General features: G+C 38.6%; 1 protein-coding gene and 1 long non-coding RNA gene across 10 annotated transcripts in view; one reads left to right on the top strand and one right to left on the bottom strand.

Moving 5' to 3' along the window:
* The window catches only part of LOC117084371, a 36,292-nt gene extending 15,162 nt beyond the window's left edge, over positions 1–21,130 (top strand). The window contains exons 2-3 of the long non-coding RNA XR_004437417.1: positions 14,570–14,666; positions 20,115–21,130. This is a non-coding gene — a long non-coding RNA (uncharacterized LOC117084371). The remainder of the gene's footprint in view (positions 1–14,569; positions 14,667–20,114) is intronic.
* LPP (LIM domain containing preferred translocation partner in lipoma) overlaps positions 1–24,921 on the bottom strand; it is a 731,638-nt gene that overhangs the window by 154,068 nt on the left and 552,649 nt on the right. For all 9 annotated transcript variants that reach the window (XM_033213032.1, XM_033213033.1, XM_033213039.1 and 6 more), the window contains one exon: positions 11,695–11,821. In XM_033213032.1, coding sequence (XP_033068923.1) covers positions 11,695–11,821 — 127 coding nt within the window. The remainder of the gene's footprint in view (positions 1–11,694; positions 11,822–24,921) is intronic.

The following is a 24,921-nucleotide window of genomic DNA, read 5'->3' as shown; positions in this document are numbered from 1 at the left end:
TAAAAATACAAAATTCAGCTGGGCATGGTGGCGCATGCCTGTAGTCCCAACTACTTGGGAGGCTGAGGCAGGAGCATTGCTTGAACCCAGGAGGTGGAGGTTGCAGAGAGCCAAGATCATACCACTGTATTCCAGCCTGGGCAACAGAGCAAGACTACATCTCAAACAACAACAACAACAACAACAACAACAACAACAACAAAACAAATGGAAACAGACAAACAAAAGAAAACAACAGATGCCTACCAAGTACAACTCCACAGACGTTCAAACAATGGCTTTGCTGACAGTCAATTAATTATGCCTTCTGACAATCCTAATGTTACTTCAAAGTCTGTAAGGAGATGCTTATCTGTGTGTTTTAGAGAAAGTTGTGGGGAAAGTGCAGGTTGGGGGAATGATGGTGGTTTGAAAGGGGAAGGAGTTGAGTTCACAGTTAAGCGTGCTTGTGTGTTAATACCAGAAGATGCATAATCAGCACTTGTAGGTTCAGGTACCAGTACCAAACTGAGACTTTCTTTGCACCACACACAATGTGTGCCCCACTAGTGCTTTCTCTCCCAGAATTTCAAGTTTGCTTCCACAGTTAATAAGCAAAGGACATTCAATCATGAAGTAGAAAACTCTCTTATATTTTTCTCTTCTTTCTTCTGATAAAGAGATAGTGATCCTAATGCAGCTGAATGACTGGATGTCTGCTGCTTGTATCAAGATGGTATGAAACACCAATACTGGGTGGTGGTTCACAGTCTTTAAGAGGCCTACTTTAAATGGACAATCTTTCAGGACAGGTTGCTATGGACAACTCAAGTAAACAGAAGAAAAGTATGTTTCTTTCAATGTGATGCCTTGTAGATCCAATCCAATTAGATTAGAACAGAAGAAAATTGTGGTGGTATGAAATGGTCCTGGGAACCAGGATGAAACCTACAGTTGGGGAAAATGTGATCCAGTACTTAAAAAATGAAATCTTAACCAGGTACTCTCTTCATGGACCAGTTGAACCTTTAAATTTCACAGAAGATACATTCAAAAGAGATCAAGTCCAAATGTACTAATCCAATTTAAATTTAAGTTCAATAAATGTAGCAGCCATGTCTTACTCTAGTTTATATATTCTCCAGTGCCCTTAAGTGATTTAAAAAAAGGAATGAGAAAATCTGAGTTATATTCTGTGGCTCTGTCACTAACAAATTTGTGACCCTAAAAATCTCACTCATTTTCATCATCTGTAAAAATGAAGAGGTTTTCCTAGATAGTGTCTTAAGATTCCCTCCAGTTCTAACATTTTATTATTTTATAAGGTGCTAAATAAATACATTTTAAATTAATGAAGTATTTCCTCCCTGTAGCTTACTATACACCATGTCCTGTCACAGAAATGTGAATGTCTGCTCACAGTTTTCATTTATTAGTTCATACATTCATTAACACCTATTAAACATCTCTGATGTGCCAGGCATTATTCTAGGAATGCTAGAAACACAACAGTGAACTAAACATAAATTGTTGCTCTCATGCAGACTTACCTTTAGTGCAGAAAATAGATGGGAAATATTACAAGTAAATTGGATAAAGACACTGAGATAAAAGATACTGGGAATCTCTTTTGTTCTTTTATATAAGAAAACTTTGGTTCTTTTGTATTTGAAAAATACATACACATAATTCCTAAAAATTTATTTTATTTTATTCTTTTTAAGGGCAGTGTGTTCTTATGTTTGAATAAGGTGGATCTAAGGTCTGAGATCACAAAAGTAGCAGGCCTGACCTACATCTGCACCTTTGTAAATAGCTCTGCCATTCCTCTTCATGCCATCAGAGACTGTCTATGACTCAGAAAGAAAATTTTGACCATAGAATTCAAAACACACCTAGCTGCATGGCTTTGGATGAGTCATTTGGGATTCAATTTTCTAGAAAAATGAAGGATTTTCCTAGATAGTTTCTAAGATCACATTCTTCTTTAAGTCTAGGATTCCAAATCAATGCTTAAAAACACACTAGCCAGGCCGGGTGCAGTGGCTCATACCTGCAATCCTAGCACTTTTGGGAGGCCAAGGCAGGAGGATCACCTGAGGTCGGGAATTTGAGATCAGCCCAACCAACATGGAGAAACCCCGTTTCTACTAAAAATACAAAAATAATTAGCCTGGCGTGGTGGTGCATGCCTGTAATCCCAGCTACTTGAGAGGCTGAGGCAGGAAAATTGCCTGAACCTGGGAGGCAGAGTTTGCAGTGCACCGAGATCGCGCCATTGCACTCCAGCCTGGGCAATAAGGGCAAAACTCCAACTCAAAAAACCAACCAACAAACATAAAACACTAGCCAAATTAAAAAATTAACGTATGCTAAGATAGAATACATAAAATGCTTTGGATTATTATTTAGTGCTGTAAACATATACTACTCCGAACAAACATTACCAGAAGTCACTACCACAAAAGAAAATATATCTAATGTGCCTCATTAACTAGAGAACATTCTATTCCCACAACTCAAAGATACCCTAAACAAAAAGTTGGAGAGAAACAAAACCAAGAAACCCATTCCCCCCCCCTCCAAATCAATACAACCTTCTCTGTAAGCCACTTATTGTCTAATTTTTCTTTGTGGTTTTGGGGTTTTTCATTAATTAGGTCACTTATCTGTGAAAACGAGACCCACTAAAGGCAGCTGCCCACCTGGAGTCATTTCCCAGTTTGTAACTGATAGGAGCACTTTGGAAACCATTTTCTTGTCACATAATAATACAAACAATGAAATACAAATTACTTTACACCTCTCAGCTGAGATCCTCTAAGCACTTTACAAAGTAATCACATCGTTCCTTATACAGATTAAAAAGCTAAAACATGAAGTATGTTAACTCATCTATCTTATGGTCCATGACGAGTTCAGCAACACGGTGTTAACAGCACAATGGGGTGAAAAGCGAAAAGAATTTAAAGTCAGTAGCCTGCGCCCCAGTGCAATTCTGCTACTCACCTGCTTTGTGACTTGTGAGGGTAGTGGAGAGCCCTGGGGAGTGGGGAGTCCCCTAATCACTGAAATCTTTCATTTCTTCATATCCCAAATGGAAACAAACACACTGGCTATTTTGTAGGACTGCTGTCTTGCTCAAGTGATACAACAAGTAGAAAAGTGCTTTAAACAGCATTATATAAGTGTTAGTTGAAATCACGTAATAATAATGATAATCTAGGGGTAGATCTAGAAGCTGGATGCAAGACGCTAACTTCCAAACAAGTTTAGATGCCTAAGTCACAAAATGTCAGAATTGGACAGCACTTGTGAAATCTAATCTAATCATCCATCAGCTGCTTGAGTACCTATCACCATTTTCATCAACAAGGGATTATTAGATTCTGACCTAGAAGTTTACGAAGACTTTCTTCTGTCTCTTAAGAAAGTGATTTCATTATGCTGAATGGGAACTGGCTAGACCCCCCTCACTTGCCTTTGTTGCTAATTTTTGAATCACAGATATTAAGTCAAATTCCTTTTCCACACGATAGTCTTTCAATAACAATCAGGGCTCTAGGTTTTCCTTTCTCCATACCTTCAACTGCACCTCAAATCATGGTTTCTAATTTCCTAAGCATCTTAGTCAAGTCCTCTGGACAAGCTCACTTAACAACTGGTCCCACTAGTGCAGAAAGAAAATGGACCATCTCCATCTCCCCATTGTTTTGTTTGTTCTGTTTCTATTCATGAACATTCACTGGCCCTCCATTTTCATCTTAATTGAGAAGACACCAAGGCACCAAATACAATGAGCTGGCATTACCAATAAAGTGATTGATCATAGCACTTTATTCATGTTCACGCCTTTCTTCTCTCAAGGCTTAGCATGGGCTAGGTCCCTGCTGCCTCACGCCTTCTACTTTTGTCTAGCTGTCCTTTGAAAAATGAAAGCCTAGTTCCACTGGAACAAACTTCTGGCTTTCTGAAAAAATTCTCAGCAACTCCTACTAACAATACTCAGAGATGAACAAAAAGTTTCCTTAGATAAATGCTAAGTTCTGAGAAGAGAATTTACCTAGCACTGCTCTGAAGGATTCTTCAAATAGCTCACTCAATAATTTTAAGGCTCACATACTTCTGTTTTTTTTTTAAAGAAGGAATAAGACGATATCATATAAACATGTCAAGATAATTACAGTTCTATGCTTAAAAATATACTGTCAGATATTTGCAGTCCATCCTTAGATGCATTACAACATCCATTTCCAGAGATACTGTCTTCCAATAGTGTTGTCTTCAGCCTTAAGGGCTGCTCAGCCAGAATATTATTATTTGGAGAAAATTATGCCATAGTCACAGACATATATGTATGAAAAGCTTCATATACAAAGATGCTTTCTCTTACAAAATGAATGAAAGCACAAAACTTAGAGGCTCTGGGTGTATTACTTAAGGCTGTGGGTGTATCACCCAGCACGGAAAAGTCTTGGACAATTTCAAACAGATGTTTCAAGGTTATCTGGAGACAAACTCAACTTTACTTTTCTTTAGCTGCCTAAAACTGTGTGAAAAAACAAACTTTAAAGCTGGCAACTAGCCCTGTAGATACCCCAATTTTCTGTGAATAATACCTTTCTCTCCTATTCATTTTAATACTCAATTAAAAAATTTTCCATTTTCTATGATAACCTCTGAATTTACTCTAAATTATAATAATTTATAGTTATTTCATCACCCCGTGTTCCTTTTTTTTTTTGAGATGGTGTCTCGCTCTGTTGCCAGGCTGGAGTGCACTGGCACAATCTCGGCTCACTGTAACCTCTGCCTCCTGGGTTCAAGAGATTCTCCTGCCTCAGCTTCCTGAGTAACTGGGACTACAGGTGCGTGCCACCATGCCTAGCTAATTTTTGTATTTTTAGTAGAGACGGGGTTTCACCATGTTGCCCAGAATGGTCTTGATTCTTGACCTTGTGATCCGCCCACCTCAGTTTCCCAAACTGCTGGGATTACAGGCATGAGCCACCATGCCTGGCCACCCCTTGTTCTTTTTAAGCATCTATCACTACAACTGAGAGGCTCCTTTAGTATCAACATATTTTTCTAGTTGTCTAGGAAAAAATGTGCTCTAAAATGTAAGCACTTGAACTAAGGCTTCCTGTAGATAAGCTGGGCTAAACACCCACTGTCTGGTTTATTGAATTGGGTAAGAATGTTTTCCTACCTCCAACTTTCTACTATGTTTCCTCCCTTTCCTCTACCGGGTAGTGTTTAGAGGCCCACTCAATGACACCATTGTTAATGGAATGATGCCCATGGTAAGGAAATCTGTTATACACAAAACTAAAGTCCAAGTAGATGGTAAATGTCCACAGTATAGAGACTGTATCTTTCCTTTAGAGATATAGACTCATCCGACTTTTATCACGGTTCAACACCTGTGGCATTTACCTAATACTGTAATGCAACAGTCACAAGTTTTAATGGACATGGACAAAAGAAGGCACGGAAACACTAAAACTATCACCTTTCCAGAAGAAATCATTAAAAAGAAAAAGAAAAAAACCAGCTGAGACAGTAAAGGGTTTCTGCTTGTTATATTTTACAAAAACCTGACTCGAGAAAACAAGAACTGTGGCTATTAGTGATGTGCCTTCTCCCAAGGGCAAGAGCAGAACTACAGACTGCAAAACGGCTGATAGGGAGGTATTAGGTAGACTGTCTTCCTAATGTATGTACCTCAGCCATATCACAGCAGTTAATTCCGGATGTTAAAGATAGTTGAAACATATTAGTGACATTGAAGTCCAGATTACAAACATATGATCTTGGGCAGAAGCAATCCCTCTATCTCTCACTTGAAGATCATAACTTCATAAGGAAAAGTTATGAAATGGGAGAGAAACAGCCAATTACTGACAATCAGCAGGAACAGCATATATATACCTTTCTGTAATGGTAATGTATCATAATAGACATGAGATCAGAAGAGTGAGGCCACATTCCAAAATTATTAGCTATGTGACCTTGAACAACTCATTGAGCCTCTCTGAATCTCTATTTCCCCATCCAAAAAATGAAATGAAGACATCATCGCTAGATCTGCCAGTCACGTTGTGGCTGCGACTTGGTTTTTTTAAACATATGGAGCTCTAGGTAAATATCAGCTTTCATCATCACTGCCACAATTGTCCTCATCTCACCAGCAATAGGAGGTGTGTATGTCTGGTAAAAAATAGGAAAAACAAAATAAACAATAATGGGAAATTTCAAAGACCTACTGTAGTCATTAAAACAGGGAAGTTGAGAAGGTGTAGAAATGTCAATCTCTCTATCCACCCAACGAGGAATTCTTAAGGTAATTCATTTGCGACAGGCTTCAGTGCATTTTTAGAGAGGAGGGGAGTCCTTGTAGTTGTTGCGGTTATAGCAGCTCTAGCTGTTTTAACCTGAGGTGATTCTGCCTCCCCTCACAACATTTATCTCTATCTCTGTCTACATCTATCAATCATCTCTCTCTCCCTCTCTCTCTCTGTCTGTCTCTATTTCTGTCACTCTATCACTATTTCAAAATAAATTGTAGACATAATCACACCTCTCCCTATACGTCAACAAATAGCTCATAAAAATAAGATTTTCCTACATAAGCACAATGCCATTAATATCATCATGAAATTAACATTGATGTATTATCTAACATATCATTCATATTCAAATTTCTCTAAGTTTGCTACCAATCCTTTGTAGCTTTTTTTTCATCCAGAATTCAGTCAAGACACATGCCTTGCATTTGAATGGCATGTCTCTTCAATTTCCTTTAATCTAGAATAGTGTTTTGTAACATTGACAGTGTTGCAGAATTCAGGACAGTTGTCTTGAAGCATGTCCCATCATCTGCATTTTTTACTTCCTAATGGTTGGATAGATAGAGCTGAAATATTTTAGCAAGACTACTGCCTAGATGATGCTGTGGACTTCCTACATTCAGTTGGCACATGCCAGTCTGTCCCATTATTGAGGATGTTAAATTTCATTCCTTGGTTTAAGACGGCTTCCAGAAGACCTCTCCATTATAAAAGTTCCTTTTCTCCTTTATACTTAAGTCATCTGTGAGGTGATCTTCCGGTACCTCTCCCAATACTTTGAAGCATACGATAATTATAATTCAACATAAATAAAACTGTTAAGAGTGATGAGGGGCTCCGTAAAGAAACAATGACTATAATAACATATTCATGAATCATTCCACTTATGAAAAAAAAAAAAAGAGTGTCTTGGAAACAAAGCAACATGACCACAAAGGAACCTACTCTGTTGATATCGTTTATTTACATTTTGTTCACTCTCACTCCCAAGTGCAGCTTGCAGTCTAGCAGGAGATCTACAACATGAAAGCACTTAATTACCTTCAGTAAATCAGCTACGGTTTCAACAAAAATTCCAGCACTAAATAGGCAAAGTAGTAAAGAAAGAGTAGGTGATGGGGTTTTGGCAGGGCTGAAAGGATAGTCCTGCAAAAAAGAGAAGTTATTTAAGGGAAGTGCTCGGCAATGCTATTTTCAGTCCAGAATAGGCCAAAGGTAAAACTCTGACAGAAAGCAAGAGAGGATTTTATCTATGGCTCTCAGGTCAGGCCCTGCTGATGCAAACACACTGCTATGTATTCCTTCTGCTCATCTTCAGGCAGACTTATGGACCCTCATGTAGCAGCTCTGTCACACCCAACACAGTGCTGATATCTGCACTGAAATCCTTGACATCTGTGACTCTCTTGTCCTTTCTAGGCACATACGAGCCCCATGAGGGCAGAGCCTCTGCATTTCGGTGGTCCCTAACACCCAGCACAGTAGCAGGCACAGAGAAGGTGCTTGAGAAATTTTAAAGCACGGAACAATAAAGGACAGTTCTTTTCACGAGTCCTTTGCCTCTTGATTTCATCTTGCCGGTAAGAGGTGCATCCTGGCTCCGGAGCCCGTGTTTTTAACCACTATCCATAGAGCAGTTCCCATGGCATGTGATCTCAATGTGCAAGGGCTCATTATAGACAATAAGGCTCTCAGCCTTTAGCCAGGCATTGAAAGCCTTCCCTAGATTGGTCCTAACCTACCACTTGAAACTTATTTCCCAATATTTGCTACCTCTCTCCATGGTTTTGTTCCCTGTTATGTCAAAATTCCCCTCATGAGAAATGACTTCACTTCTCTACTATCTTCCTACTTCCAAATCTCAATTAGCACAATTTTAAAGACTTACTCAAAGGCTAACTATTCCATAAACACTTTTCCATTCCTCTCTCTTGATTTTCTCATTCCTTTTCCTGAATTCTCAAAGAGCACTTGGTGAACCTTGATTAAGTCACTTGTCACTTTCTGTCTTGTGCTTATAATACAACATCATAACCCTGCACACATATCCTATTAGACTACAAGAATCTCAAAGGTAAGATCCCCATCTACCCCCACCACCACTTAGCAGAGCAGCCTGAATATTATCATAGGCACTTTTTTTTCTACATAACGTAAATTTTCTTTAAATAATCCTGGCCTCAATTTATATTTTGTTAATTCTGTGTACTTAGAAGAGAATGCTCATCTCTTATTTCCCATCTGTCCAAAGCTAATCTCCACCACAAACACTCTTCTAAATATGTAGCCTGGGTAGCTTTCCTTGTCTTTTACAGTGTGGTGTTTAAATGTACAGATCTGGATTCTAATTCAGTTCTGCAATGTATTAGCTGTTGACATTAGGCAAATTAATATTTCTGTGCCTTAATTTCAAAATCTGAAAATGGTAATAGTATCTACTTCACAGGGCTATGTTTTCCTATAAGAGTGAAATGAGTTAATTCCTATAACATAAATAAAATATAGTGCTGCCATGCCATAAGCACTTAATAAAGGATAGTCATTTTTCCAAATTCTCAAATGCTTATTAATCCCCATTTGGCAGTGATTATTTATCAATTCGTGACATATGTTCTATTGTTGCTAGGAACTTAAATTTAAATTGAGCATAATGGATTTTTAATGAGCATATCTTATTGTCTTAAATAAACTACAAGCCCCAAGAGCATGGGAGAATCTTGAGTACTGAGCATATTCTACATGCCAAGAACTTGGCTAAGTGCTCTGTATAAATATTTCATTCATTTCTCAAAACAACAGTATAAGCTAGTTATTATTCTCATATGAAGGTTTACAGGGAATAATATTTGTTCAAGTTTTCTAAGCTACTAAGTAGTAGAGCTTGGACAGTTCTTGAAGGGAAAGGTAATAATTTATATCTGTTTCCCAGAGTGTTCAATATATATTCATTCATACAATTACCATCTATGTTCAGTTTTTTTGTGTGTCTATATATTTTGTTGCTATGATATTTGAAGCATATATACTTAGTAAGTCAGCTTTTCCTTTTTAATAGGGCCTAAATATAGAGACCTTATTTTTCACTTTTAAAAAACGTATCTTAGACCCCATTATAAACCCTCCTCACATGGCAATGACAAGAGCATTAATAAACTTTTAGTGTATTTTGATGTAACTAGAAACCTTCATGGATTTTCTATGTTTTGTTTTACTGCTCTCCATGCATTGTCATTAATCTCCATCAATTTATATTTAGCTTTATTGTTATACTTTAGATTAAGAATGTTTGTACATTGAACTTATTACTGCTGAAAGAAATGCTAGAGAACATTTGCCCCAACCGTTGATATACTCAGGTGGGAAAGGGGGCTCAGGCAGATGGGTGACATGCCAGTATTGCTTGGCCAATGAGGGACAGAGAAGAGACCACAACTAGGTGTTTTATTCCCACTCTTTGTGCTCTTTTAGCTAAGCTAAACTGTCACCCAAGTACAAATAAAAGCCAGAGTTTTCATATCCTAATACCTCCTACTTTATCTACTGTGTGTTTTTGGACTGGTGTGGTCAGTTTACCTGTCTTTACATATTCCCATATAGGAGCAAAAAAGACATGAAAATAGGAAATATTTGAAGAAGCAAAAATCCTGTGCGATTTCCCAGTCTTTGTGCCTTTACCAATACTGTTCCCCAAATGTCCTTTCTCTATTTGTCCTTAAAGCAATGCCACTCAAAAAGTGGTCCATGGATGGGTGTCTAAGAAATGCTTATCACTCTGGATGAGATAAATACAGGAACAAAGAATGAATATTTAGAAACTAGTACAACAATTTAAAAGAGTAATTCATTAACAGTTAACTCTAATAATGATATAATTTCACCTTCGGTTTTATTTTGCGTCTTTTATTTCCCTAGTAATTAATTTTAACTGACTCTACAAAAATACTGGTCTTCAACAGATTGGGAGGAAAATGGTCTCCTACCACAGGAAATGTGAAAGGCACTGGTTTAAAGGGCTCAGATTCAAGTGCTAGCAATTCTTTACCAAAGTATTTCTGATGCTCCTAAGAAATAGAACTTTTAAAACTTATGGCTGGGTTCGGTGGCTCACGCCTGTAATCCCAGCACTTTGGGAGGCTGAGGCGGGTGGATCACCTGAGGTCAGGAGTTCAAAACTAGGCCTGGCCAACATGGTGAAACCTCATCTCTACTAAAAATACAAAAACTAGCCAGTTGTGGTGGTGGGCACCTGTAATCCCAGCTACTTGGGAGGCTGAGGCAGGAGAATCGCTTAAAACCCGGAGGTGGAGGTCGCAGTGAACCAAGATCATGCCAGTGTACTGGGTGACAGAGCAAGGGTGACAGATCAGCCTGGGTGACAGAGCAAGACTCTGTCTCAAAAATAAAATAAAATAAAATAAAAATAAAATAAAACTTGCAACAATTGACCTAAGCCTTTTCATGTCTTTTATCACTTTCCACCTAGACTAGTAATTATTTGTATGCTTGTCTTACCTCTTTCTGAACAATTTTAACCTCACTGAGGACAGGTTGTATGTCCACAGAACCTCACAATTGGCATACAATTCATAAATATGCATTATATTCATGGACTGGAAAGATTAACCATTCACAGTTATTCCCAAGTTTGAAAAGGGGAAAATTAAAACTACAAAGAAAACATCATTTCTTAAACTGAGATACAAAAAAAGATTAAGAGTACAATCTGGAAATTAGATATAGACAATATCCAATTCCACATTTTTTTTACTTGAATCTTTAGACTAGTGAGAAATGGGAACATACATGGAAATCCTATTTCTGCCTAATAGGAAGCTAATAAGTTGTCAAAAAATAAGTCGTCGTCTTTTTTTTTTTTACTTTTTAATTTTTTTTTTTTTAAAAAAACAGGGTCTCACTCTGTTGTCCAGGCTGGAGTGCAGTGGTGCAATCACAGCTCACTGCAGCCTTGCCCTCCCAGGCTCAGGTGATTCTCCAGCGTCAGCCTTATTAGTAGCTGGGGCTACAGGCACATGCCACCACACTCAGCTAATTTTTGTATTTTTAGTGGAGACAGAGTTTCCCCACATTGCCTAGGCTGGTGAAAAATAAATCTCAACAATAAAATTTGTACCTAACGAAACTCTAAGGACCACTGAAAGTTAAATATAAGCTAAGCAGACATCACATTTATGGCAGTCTTGCAAATGCAAATCCTACAATTACTTAGTTGTGTTGGGACGTGTATCAACTCCCATGCATCTGGACTCAAATACTTTCCCAGTGGAGCTGATAATAGTTCCAGTTACTAAGTAAGGAAATCAAAGCAAGATAGTTACTTCAGAAGTCCGCTCTAGGCCCCACTCACCAAAGTATTCGTCAGCAGGTGGATTTTCCATGTCATACAGCATCTTTTTGGTCAGGTGCTCAAGCTCATCCTCTGGGCGGAAAGAAGGGGGACCTGACGAAGGCCCCAGTTGCCCTGTAGGTCCACCCTGAAAGGCAGAAAGCACAGAGTCCTTTAATTGCCACCTAGACCATCAACCAAGGCAGTCAGCCTAAACAAGTAGTGATTGCACTGGAGAGGAAAAAGCACTGGACGTGGCTGTCGGGAGACCTGGGTTTTAGAATTAGTTTTATCACTTATTCAGTGGCTAACTTTGGACACATCTCTTTACTCACTTGCCTTATCTAGATGAGTCATCTATCAGGCTTTAGAAATCCATGTTTACGACAGGAAGAATCGAGTTTGTTCAACAATTGCTAAGTGACCACTGTGTGCTGTTATACATTTATGAGAAAAACAAATTGGGTCTTTCTTTCTTATGAACCTTACGGTCAAGTGAGAGATACAGGCACATGAATAATTAAAGAAAAACAGCTGCAGAAAGAGCACAACAGGGGCATGAGCGGGGACCTCTCGCATAGCCCGCCATGGACTTCCTGACGAGAGGGAGCAGAGCAGGCTAGGCCTTATTCAGCTAAAAGGGAGAAAACATACAGCTAGAAGTTTCTCACACTCAGGTGAAAAAAGTCAAGCAGCATAAAGAGCTTCTGGAAGTGGTGTACTTCTGGACCACATATAAACTTTGAGATAGGAAATGAGATAAGTCTTATCAAGTACAGGAGTCCAGAAAGCGAACATTTTGGTTCTAGTTCTTTTGTTCCAGTTAAGGAAGTTGAGTAATTTCATTTTTCCAGCACTGCAAACAGCCAGATTTCAAATAGTGATGATAAGTCAGTAGCATTGACACTGGGTTGGTGTTGAAATAGGTGGGTGGGAGCTAAGCTATGAAGATGCAAAGACATACGGAGCGAAATGATGGACTTTGGGGCCTGGGTGCAGCCAGGTTGGGCAGGGGGTGAGGGATAAAAGACTCCATATAAAATGTATAGTCTTTTATCCCTCATCCCCTGTACCCAAATGGGATATACAGAGCCACTGGGACCTTTGTCCATTCCACCCATGTGGGTACAGTGTACACTGCTTGGGTGATGGGTGCACTAAAATTTCAGAATTCACCACTATAGAACTCATCCATGTAACCAAAACTCACACGTACCCCCAAAAATACTGAAATAAAAAATAATAATTAAAAAATAAATAGGTGGGTGAACCAGAATTATAGCAATGTAAGAGAATCAAATATCAATTGAGAGAGTACTTGAGATCATCAATGAAGAATAAAAAGTGTGTAAGAAAGGAATAAAGGCCATATGCTAGATTTAAAGTAGCTTTGTGCTATGTGATTAAAAGGGAATTTATTACATTTTCCATTGCCTATAAATTTGACCATGTCTAGTACCTCACCCCAACATTCTTAATAAAAGTGTTATAAAAACAGAAATACTATTATTAAAATTTAGAACTGATGATGATGTCCGCCATGGGGAATGGGCAGACATGTGGGTTGGGAATGCTTTTGCCTTGATATTTATGCATTCTTAAAATAGTTGGCCAAAAGGTTCTCTTTTCAGAATGTTTACAAGAGTAAGTTCAACAAAACTGAAAGCTACACATTCATTCTCCTATTATCTTCACTATACCAAATGCGCTCTTGGATGTGAAAATCCTGTAAAATACAAATCCCTGAACACATGTTATCATTCCCAACACTTACTTCAACAACTCCAAGACGGGTATTAATCATTTGTGTGATGTCTAAAGCATTAAATGTGTTCTAAACATAGTCGAGAAGGTTGATTGGTACTTATTTGGCCTTTTCTCTAAAATAATTTTCATTTTTTTGGTTTCCCATAATGTACAGATATTTGAAGTACAGACAGGCAGAAGTCCGAAAAGGCCAAAACTATTTTATGTTGGTCACTAACCTTAGCCTGAGATTTTATTGCATTGTTGAACAATTTGGATTAGAGATGAGACGGTGATGAGTAAACTATGGCATATGCTCAGGTTACAGAAAAAAAATTGAGTTGCTTGCCTGGATCTGAAGAACCATTATTCTAATCTCCTCTTTGTGAGACAGAGAAACTGAGACCCCCCAAAAAATTAGGGAGGGCTAGTTTTGGTAAAGTCAGGACAAGAGCTCATCCTTGACTGACTTATTTATTAACAAACATTAAAGATTAAACTTAGGACCTCCTCTGAACTGTAAACATTACCTGTCATATGAGTTTGGTATGAGGGTTAGAGGAGCTATTGAATTATTCAGTTATTCTTTTGTTTATTGTTTTGTCCATTCATTCTTACAAGGTTTATTTTGTGTACCTTCTGTGAGAACCCAGGAGGGACATCAAGATATATTACACACAACCTTTGTTTTTGAGAGTTTTGCAGTCTAGTGGGGGTAAGAAACATCCACAAATGATTAATTATAAAAAGCACGGGTTGGGCGCAGTGGCTCACATCTGCAATCCCAGCACTTTGGGAAGCCAAGGCTGCCAGATCACTTAAGGCCAGAAGTTCGAGGCCAGCCTGGCCAAAACTGTGAAACCCCATATCTACTAAAAATACAAAAATTAGCCAGGTATGATAACGCACGCCTGTAATCCCAGCTACTCAGGAGGCTGGGGCAAGAAAATCACTTGAACCCGGGAGGCGAAGTTTGAGCCAAGATCGTGCCACTGCACTCCAGCGATGGTGACAGAGGGAGAGTCTATTTCTATTTCTCTCTCTCTATATATATATAGCACAGTATATTGATAGGTGTCTGCATAAACATGAACATTGGATGAATGGTTGCCAGTATTGTTAAAATTGCATATATGTGGCTTGCTTCCAGGACAATTGCACAGAAGTACTCATACAAGTGGATAAAATTAAATGACGAAGGCTGGTCACAGGAGCCATATTTGAGAGGAGTAACAAGGACTAACAAGGTAAACTAACCAGCAAAAGAATCACCTAAATAGGCAATGATAGATATACACATTGTAAATCTATGTAACAAGCCTGTAAAGATGAACAATACGTTTCACAAACAACAAATCCAATTCCAGAATAGGATAGAGTAACTACAGTTTATTTACAGATCTATATAAAGACCAGGTACCAAAATGTTAAAGGAGATTCTTTCTGGCAGGTGGAATCTTAGGGGACTTTCACTTTCTACATTTGTTTCTTTATTGTATAGCATGTAGTTCTACTTTTGTAATCCATGAATATAAATTTTTTAAAACATGATGACTTCAAGTGATACAGATATGCTGGACATGACCCACTATCCTGGAGCTTCCAACCCAGGCCAAGTGAAGGCCCCTGAGAGGAACACAGTTTCAAAGGTGAGACGTAGTTTGATGTGAGTGGGAAAAACTGCAAGTGGTTCAATATTTCGGTCTGGACAGGTGGAAAAGTAGGAAGGGTCAGTTAATTCCTGCTTCCATGCCATGCTGACATGTTTAGGACTTCTTGGTGAGCTAGGGGCTCCAGGCCTTGGGTAAGAACATGGACACATCTCAAAATCTAATGTGTTAAATGGTCTTTTGACAAAAACAAACAAACAAACAAACAAACAAAGGTATCTGTAATGTACACAAAATTTACTTACAATTTCAAGAAGTTCACAGACCACAGGGAATATATCTGCATGTTCTCAATTAGAAACATCCAGGCATTAGAAACCGCGATAAGTGTTTTTAGAAGAGTGTTCTAATCATATTTAGAAAGTTCTCTCTGGAGTCCAGAGGATGAATGGGAGGGCAGCGAGACTGAAATGAGATGGTGAGTTTATCTAACATACTGGTGGCCAGAGATAAAGGAATACATTATATGGCAGTATCATTATGGCTAGAGACAGAGATTTGACTATGACCTTCATTTGGCATCCTTAGGTGAGCTTGTCAACCTTTCATAACTTCAGGTTCTCTTCTATCAATGGACTTGCCAGTGGTACCTCACAGTATCTGTAAGAATTAAAGTGAGATAACCCACATTTCACGATAAATAGAGTTTAACTACTTTCAGACAATTATAACAAAGAGGATCTCTTTGAATCTCTCAAACTGCCTCTGAGGGAGTGGATGATTACAGTTCAGGTAGCAGAACTGAAAATGAGGTTGGGAAAGTGACCTACACCTTTTCTCCAGGCTTGCAATATAGGGAGACCTTGAGCCCAAAATATGGTGTCACCTGTCTCCAAGCGCCATGCATTTTTCTCTCCAACCAAACAATGCTCCCCATAGACAGAGTGCTAGAAAAGTATAAAATATTACCTCTAATACTAGTGGCACGAGCTGTTTTAATGAAGCCAAACGACTATTAGAGAAAACTTGATAATTCCTGTCTTCAGTCTTAGGGTGGACCCTCAGAGAACAGACACAATTTATCATGGTCTCAGCCTAATATCAGTTTCCCTTTCAATATAAACAAGGCAGCAAGAAGGCCGATTCTGTCCTTTATCAATCTAAGCCAGAAATTTAGATTCTACCCCTAGCACTTACATTTCAAGTATAAATCTAATTTCAAAGTACTTACCTTTTCAATATTTCACAGATTTTGAGAAAGACGTATCATTCTTTTTGTTCTCTGAATACTCTATTTGCTTGCTATGCTGTTTCTGAAATAACACTTGGAAAGGCTATTTTCTGTTAGATTCCACTCTTTTATCTAATGCTAATTATGGATTCCTGTTTTTCCTTAGGATGAAAGATTCTGAGAGATCATTTCTTCCAGTATTTCTGAAGTTTATTTGGCTAGAGAGCAGCCTCCACCTCCACTCCACAGCTGTCACTAACCCAGTGCAGAATACTTAACACCTGTGGATTATATACTAGGGAAAACATAGGGTTCCTCAGTTAAGAGGTGTCTCTCACACCAAAGAAGACTGCTTAGGACTTTCAGTGTTCAAGCCTAGAAGTCGTCATCGAGCACTATTCTCACTGTCCTAATCCGAGACCTACTCCAATACCTCTCTCTCAGTAGTGTTTAGGGCTCAATACCGCCTAAGAAAAATGAACAACTGTGTCCAACTTATTTGTGAATAAGCAACTTCTAGCATGTTGTATGGGTAATAAAACACGATGGAATATTTGTGGTGGGAGGTGCTGAAAGGGAACGATTTGTGTTATTTTGTTTCTCGTTTCTTCAAAAGTAGAAGTGTGAGTTGTATCAGCAACGTATTCACTGTAGCATATTAATTCCTCATATTTGCAAAACCGTTTTCAAGGTGCCTGCTTTCACTGATATGAAATCTCAAATGCCTACACAACAGCCCTGTATGACATGTAATCCTATTTCTGGATGAGAAAATAGAGACTTGAGAAGATAAGTGAGCAACCTCGTTGGGGTACCTCTGCTTAAAAACGTCAGAACTGGGGTGTGCTGAGTTGGACATGCTTCTACACTGCAATGCCTCTCAGGGTTTTGATATCATTGTCTCAAGACTTTCTAGCTCTCTTACTGTGCAGCAGTTTGGATTTTAATCTGAGTCTATTATCTAAGTAAAGATTTATTTTATCAGAGTGGAGGTTTACTGCTGAATAGCAAAACAAAGACATTGTGAAACAAACCTTTCTTTAAAAAAAGGCATTCTTGTGTCACTCTTAATCACTAATATGTTTCTGAAATATCTGAATCTCTTACTAAAGGCAAATTAATGATGTATGATCCACAGGTGAGTTACTGAGTGACAGACTTTAGAGGACTCCATCAAAACTGTCTTTACATAAATTTCCTAAGGGATTACCAAGTGCCAAGTATAAAGACAAATTATTCAGAGACGCTGTCTCTAACAACTCACAGTTTGGGAAGAAAGAGACATGCAAATAGGCAATTACAATAAAGTCTAAGCTCTAAAACACAGGTATGAATTCAGTGCTCTGAGATGGAAGAAGGCTGCCAAAAAAAAAGACCTATTAGTTTGATCTTGAAGAATAAATTGCGTATCACTCAATGGGGGAAAAAAAAAAGAAGAAGAAGAGAAAAGAAAGAAGGAAAAAAGTTAAAGGCATTCCAGGAGGAACATGTATATCTAAAAAACTGTTAAGAGGAAAGGCCGGGTGCGGTGGCTCATGCCTGTAATCTCAGCACTTTGGGAGGCCGAGGGAGGCAGATCACGAGGTCAGGAGATCGAGACCATCCTAGCTAATATGGTGAAACCCCATCTGTACTAAAAATACAAACAATTCGCCAGGCGTGGTGGTGGGTGCCTGTAGTCCCAGCTACTCAGGAAGCTGAAGCAGGAGAATTGCTTGAACCCAGGAGGTGGAGGTTGCAGTGAGCCAAGATCATGTCATTGCACTCCAGCCCAGGTGACAGTGTGAGACTCCGTCTCAAAAAAAAAAAAAAAAAAAAAACCGCACACACACAAAACAAAACAAAACAAAAAAGACAAAGGAAAAACAGAAGTAGGATAAGAAAAGAGAAGTAGGATATGGTCAATGCCAAAACTGTTTTAAGTAATGGGAAGTCATTAGGAGATTTAAAAATGGGAGCTGATTTTATTAAAGTCATGCTTCTGAAGTAAGTGTATTGGCAAACATCTTCTAATACCAAGGCCACTGACACTTAAAAAAAAAAAAATGCAGCCAGCTATCGTGGCATTCTGAGCAATTTAGTGGCTTATGTGCTTTAAAAGGACTGATTTTACTAAGCATGGCAGAGCCTGCTAACTGCTCACCAAAATCCATTTCCTTCTCTTGCTGGGCACATTGCTAGACTACATTTCCCATGCTCCTTGCAGTTAGATGTGGCCTTGTGAGACACAGGAAGGATGGAGACTGGGCCCTGAACTACCACATGGAGATAAGTCACTCACTGTCCTGGTTGACCTGCCTTACTGCAGTACAATATGCTGAAAGGTTAATGGTTGAAAGTCATGGTCATGGGAAAGTGAATGCCTTATATTCTTTCCATGTTTCTGTATTTTTCTTTCTTAAAATAAAGATTTTTTTTCAGCTGAAATGATCTAAAACTGGTTCTTCTTTGCCATTCTTCTTTTCTTGCTAGGGGTCCAGGTGACTGTCATTCAAGAACATACTTAATATGAAGCCAAATTAACAGCCAAATCTGGGTCTAAATCCCTGGTAAACATTATGGGTGGGACTAGGAAATAATGAAGACTTGCTTCTGAAACAAAATATACACATGAATAGGATCCTTGATGAACAAGGAAACTCCACTAGATTAAGAATAACATATATAACAATATCTGTCATATTTGTATAACACTTCATGGTATTTGATTATATATTCTTACATAGAAACCCATAAATACAGAAGACCTGACTATTCAGAATATCTTTCATCTTAGTTCTGCCTTTAAGTTGTCCAGCGATTTTGTTCAAATCATTTCCATTTTCTGAGCCTCAGTTTCTTTATGTGTAACATGTTATTTTCAAAGATTCCTTTGATTCTACTCTATCATTTTTTTGTCCCCATAGTATGCAGGACACATATCATTATCAATCTTTAGAGTGAAATCACAGATATTCATATTTACAGATCCTTTGTAGTCTATAAAAATAGACACACTGAGTAAGTGGAAACCTCATTATGACAGAGGTTTCCATTTATGAGAGGACTTAGGCCAGTTGTCAGCATCCCCCGAAACATCCAGAACTTCATTCAGCATTCTGAATCTGAGTAAGCAATGGGCAGGTCACAGGGTTTCTGCAGCCTACTGAACTTTCACTACACTTCGGGCATGAAATCGAGAACACATAAAGGTTAATCACCTCATCATCCCACTGCCCCTTTTCTGAGTGGAGAAGAAAAATATCGTCATCCTTTCTAAAAGAAAAAGGAAGCATGGGAAACAGCCTGCATTAAGGTGCAAATGGCTCCCAGGAAAACACTACACCATCTTGCATCTTCATTACTACAATTTACCTACTTTAACCTGTGTGCTAAGGATCCATTTTACAAAATGGACACCCACTATCTGTCGTCATATCAGCCCCCTGAGTTCCTCTGGGGCTGATCTTAGTGTGATCATTTTCCTTTCTTGAGTCCTTACCTGCTGTTGATTTCTTTGTTACAGAGTGCTAGATAACTCAAATTTACTGCAAATCTGAACCTTACCAGAAAAGCACCGCTCAGGCAGATAAAATACTGGGAAAAGGCAGCCAAGATATTCGAAAAGATTACATGATAATGAATACTCTATCACTCTGGGTACCAGGGCTGCTCATTTTTCTTGTCCATTTGTAATGATGTACAAGAGGTTCCTTCCCTCAGAGGGAAAATAACTTCAATTATGTGTTCTTGAAAAAAGAAACATTGAAATTATCTTCTTTTCAAAAGGTAGAATTAGCCCCGTTTTAGAGCTGAAAGCCTGCCAGAAAAAATATATTTCTGATATTTTCGTTCTTTTTCCCCCCTCTATTTAGCTGTGTCAAGTTTGCAGCTTGCAATTTCCTGTGGCGGCTTCTACTTTTTGACTCTCACTGAATCATCCTCTACTCTCAACATCTCACTGCTTAAATGGAAGGAGCATCCCTTCTGGCCGGGGGCAGATGATTTGCTGGATCCCTCTTCCTGCTTCAGGTTAAAAGCAATGGCCACAGAGAAGAAAAGAAGTGGAAGGTGGATACCTGAGTATCTTAATTAAAATATTCTAAATGAACATTCCTTACAGCTCCTTGCGAGTAGAAGAGCACGCTCTTGGTTCTTCTATTCTTACGTTCCATTTTTTAAAAGAATGAATTGTAAGGGCACAAAGAGGAAGACTCAGAAATTCTGACTTTAAAAGTTTGATTCTTGCTCTGAAACTCATTCCAGCCGATCTTCAACTTTCAAAGTCTTGATTTTTCTTAAAACCTCTACTTCCACATATTCCCTTTCTCATGCCATGCATCGATGCCCCTAAAATGCCTTTTCTTAAACCAAATTTGGAGTCATAGCCAAGGATGGATGATTCTGAATTACAGACAGGAGGAGTTACTGGAAGAGTTACTGCAGCCGGGAAAAGGCCTGGGCATCCAGTCAGGGGGCCCCGGTCTCTGCACACAAGGGTTTAATCTAGGCTGAGCTGGGGGAAAGTGATGTCTCTCCACATCCACCTCTCTCCGTCTCCTCGTGTCAAGGCAGCCATAATAGTGCCTGGGCTTAGAGCATCTGGCTCTTAGGCCTGATGTCTAAGACACTACTTAAGTTCTCCAATGGTTTCTTTTTCTATTGTTGATTTTCTCATGTATAAACTGGAGGATAATAATATCTGATTCATATGAAGAAACTTTGTAAAATATTAAATATCAAAGAAATGTCAGTTATAATTATCAGGAGGGACAATTTAGAAACCACTAACAAAGATGATTTTCTTCTTGGAAGAAGAATGATTGCAGAATGAGATCTCTCCAGTAACTCTCTACTTTCCTATCTGCTAATAAAGGACTTCAGTGTAGAGTACCTGAATTTCACATTAATTGTTGCTTTAGCAAGGGATGTAATTACTGTGAGTACTTTTTAGCTACAAATCTTGAAATTCATGACATTTGGTGAATGTATGCCTTGCTGCCTCTCCAACTGTTAACTCTTGTACATTCTCACCTTTAGGACCAAAAGACAAATAGTAAAGTAAAGCTCATGTTTGGCTATTTAGAGCAGAGCAGCCTCCCTTAGGCTTCGGCAGACAAGGTACAACCACTGATGTTATCCTGCCTGATAGGTAAGAAGTAAGAAAAGCAAGTAGCAGAGCAGAAGCGCTAAATCCTCAGAGTCGAGGAGAATCTAGATCAAAGATCTCCTGCCAACCTTATTCACAGTTCTCATTTCAGTGTCCCTTCCCTCCAAACCTCCATGTGGGCCCTCCATTAAGGAGAAAGCCAGTTATCTCTGTGGGGTGAAAAGATCTCTATTTGCTCTGTGTGAAGCTAAAATAACCCATTTCCACAATGTTATGGCTAAAACATACACTCAGTTTTTCCCATTAATTAGGTTTTATGGATGTTATACATTAGGGAGTTGACATAATAAAGGCAAGAGAATTCCAAGACACTATTTCCATTGGATAGCTTCACCTAGGCAAGACCCATGACATAAAAGTTTGATGAATGGAATGAACCATTATTCAACGTTGGGTTTTCAAACTAACACCGTGTTTTGGCCTTTGCTGTGCTGCACATGCCTGGCAGTGACTCCAGGCACACGTTTCTTCTTTATTTGGTTGCCTGGAAGAATGCAATGGATTAGTTGCTCTAATGCTGGGGAAAAAAGGTTTTATCACAATGCACAGCTTTCTATGCATTGTCCCGTAGAAAAAATATCCTCAATTACAAGCTACAGTTTTAATAAAGCACTATCAAAAAGACGACACAGAGTTTCTGTTACCACGGCTCCAGCCCTGACTGGTTCTAATTCCCTGTCTGCTCAAAATAAGATTTTATTAATCTGTTATTTTAGATACTTGGATTGTCATAATTCTTGCCATTATATTTCCAAAAAAATGAGAAGATATTAACATAGTACATCTGACAATTACAAATGTATAAAAAGATATATGCAAAAGTGCCAGTATGTGTTTGCCTACGTAAGTATTATCAAACAGCCACTAGAAGTGAATACATCCAAATGTTAACAAGTCTTATGTCAGGATAGTGATATTCAGAGTAATTTCAGCTTTTCTCTTTATAATTTTAAAATTATCTAAACAGAATATTATAAAAATGGATGGCTCTTAGAAAATAACAGGATACCTACTTTATAAAATATGGGGTTCTAGACTTTTCTTTAGTATTTTCAGGTATGAAGCTAGGAGAGATTGGAGAGCCAAAGTGTGGACAAGCTGCTGATAAAAATAAGGCACCTAGATTTTCAGTGTGATATGCACAAAAACACTTTCCTACTGTACAAGCTGTTTCTATCTAGTGGGCTTGACAGATGCCTGAACGTGACACAAGACACTGAAATAACATGCAAATCAGTTTTCGGTTTTAATATGCAAATATGACGCTTGGCACATCACTTTCCATGGTGAGGTAAATTTCTGTTTTTGAGTTTTTCGTGGGAAATGCAAACCAGCAAACAAATGGTTAACTCCCCATATTTCACCTAACAAAAGGTGGTTTTCATTTGAGTCAGAGCGGTTCTTGCTCAGCAATCCAAGGTACTTAGGATGCAAAGAAAGGGCATGTGTTTTGTTCAATAACAATGCCACCCTAGGCAAGCAATCCTACCTTCTGACAGACACACTGATCACACTGAATTTCTACTGAATTTCTGGGCCTCAGCAGGGAGGCCGACAAAGTGCCTAAGTGAAAATAACAAGAACATGTTTTTTTGCTTGACCAGTGAAAATCAAATCAAAGTATCTCAACATGGTGAGAAGATAAGCTTATAGCCAAAGAAGAGAAAAAAGTCAAGGGTCCTTGTTTCTACAGTATATGAGCAGTGTAGCAAACTATAGCCTCTGATGAAATCTATATTAAATTATCCACAAATAGTAGTAATTAATTAGGCATTAAAATAGTCATCAAAGTGAGTGAGATGCATCCAGTTCATGGAATTTATAATCCAGTCAGGGAAACAAGATATATGAAGGAGAAATAAAAGAACAAAGCAAAAAATGGAATGTTGATAGTGATCACTATGGCTTCGATACATAGGTTCTAGGGTCTGCTTACTTGGGTTCAAATCCCACATCCACAACTTTCCAATTGTGTGATCCAGTGCAAGGTACTTAATTTTACTGAGTAATTAGTTATTTCGAACATAAAATGGGGTAAATAGAATTTACTTCGTGAGTTGTCGTCGTTGTTTTAGACGGATTCTCTCTCTGTTGCCCAGGCTGGAGAACAGTGGCATAATCTCAGCTCACGGAAGCCACTGCCTCCCAGGTTCAAGCAATTTCTGGCTAATTTTTGTATTTTTAGTAGAGACAAGGTTTCACCGTGTTGGCCAGGCTGGTCTCTAACGCCTGACCTCAAGTGATCTGCCCGCCTCAGCCTCCCAAAGTGCTGGGATCACAGGCATGAGCCATAAGTTAAATAAGATGGTCCAGCCTACACCAACTAAGAAACTAATATCATCCTTAAAGATATACTATGATGTATAAATATTATTCAAGTATATCAATGGATGATACAGATTCAGAGATTCAGAGTGAGAGAGAGAGAGAGAGAGAGAGAGAGAGAGAGAGAGAGAGGAGAGAGAGAGAGAGAGAGAGAGAGAACCGTGTGCTTAAAGAGCTTGAATTAGGACTTGAATGAGGGACAGAATTCAGAGGAACTGAGGTGGCATTCTACTCTATCGATCATAGGATTACAATTCCTTCACCTTTCTCTGTGCTTTTACAGTCAAAAGATACTTGGGTGCAACACGCACACACTAGATTATTTAATATTTTCCAATGCATGAAATCATTTATTCTTTTTGTATAAACCAAGTTAGTGGTTTTTTAGTGACTTAGCCAAAATCATACCCATATTAAATGGCAGAACCAAGAGTTAGGCATGAGTCTTTTGATTCCAGCTTAGTGTTTTTCCACTAATTTATAGCCATCTCTATGTATTCACTTAGAAATACAAAACTTACATGGTCTATCATAAAGGTTAATCAAGACAGTCAACCTCACTGATTAAAGCATGATGCTAATTAGACCAGAAGGTGGAGACCAATGTGGCCTTTTTTACTTTGAGAAATATTGATTGTGGTATAATGGAGAAAGTGTGGGCTTTAGAGGCAGAACAAGCTGGTTCAAATGCCAAATTATACCTCCAGTTTTGTATAACATTTCACAAGTTTTTCCCCCCTCCTTAGTGTCTTCACCTGTAAATGGAGTTGGGAAAGTAGGCAGAGGAGCAGGGTAGATGCCTTCATCTGAGAGCCATTGTGAGTAATACGTAAGAAGACACGTGGCATGTGCTAACATTTGACGGTGGCGCACGATTATTTGTATTAAATACTCACACACAGTCTGTCAAATATGAGCTATGGATGTCTTTCAAATGTCGCAGGAAGGTCGATGAGAGAATATGAATGACTCAGTGTCATTTATCAGCACTGCAGCCGAGGGGAAGAAACAGCATGCTCTGACAGTGAATCTAAAGACCAGGAATATTTAATATTTCTAATCAATCACTGACCATGATTAAAATAATAGTAGTCATATCGAAGGAATCTTTTATCCATTCCCACAAACTCTGCAAGGTAGAACTACAGTAGTATTTAATTTGTATATTTATTTATGTATAATTTAGA

The sequence above is a fragment of the Trachypithecus francoisi genome, unplaced genomic scaffold (genome assembly GCF_009764315.1).
Source record: "Trachypithecus francoisi isolate TF-2019V2 unplaced genomic scaffold, Tfra_2.0 Lachesis_group0, whole genome shotgun sequence".
NCBI lineage: Eukaryota > Metazoa > Chordata > Mammalia > Primates > Cercopithecidae > Trachypithecus > Trachypithecus francoisi.
This window is presented reverse-complemented; position numbering and strand designations above follow the sequence as displayed.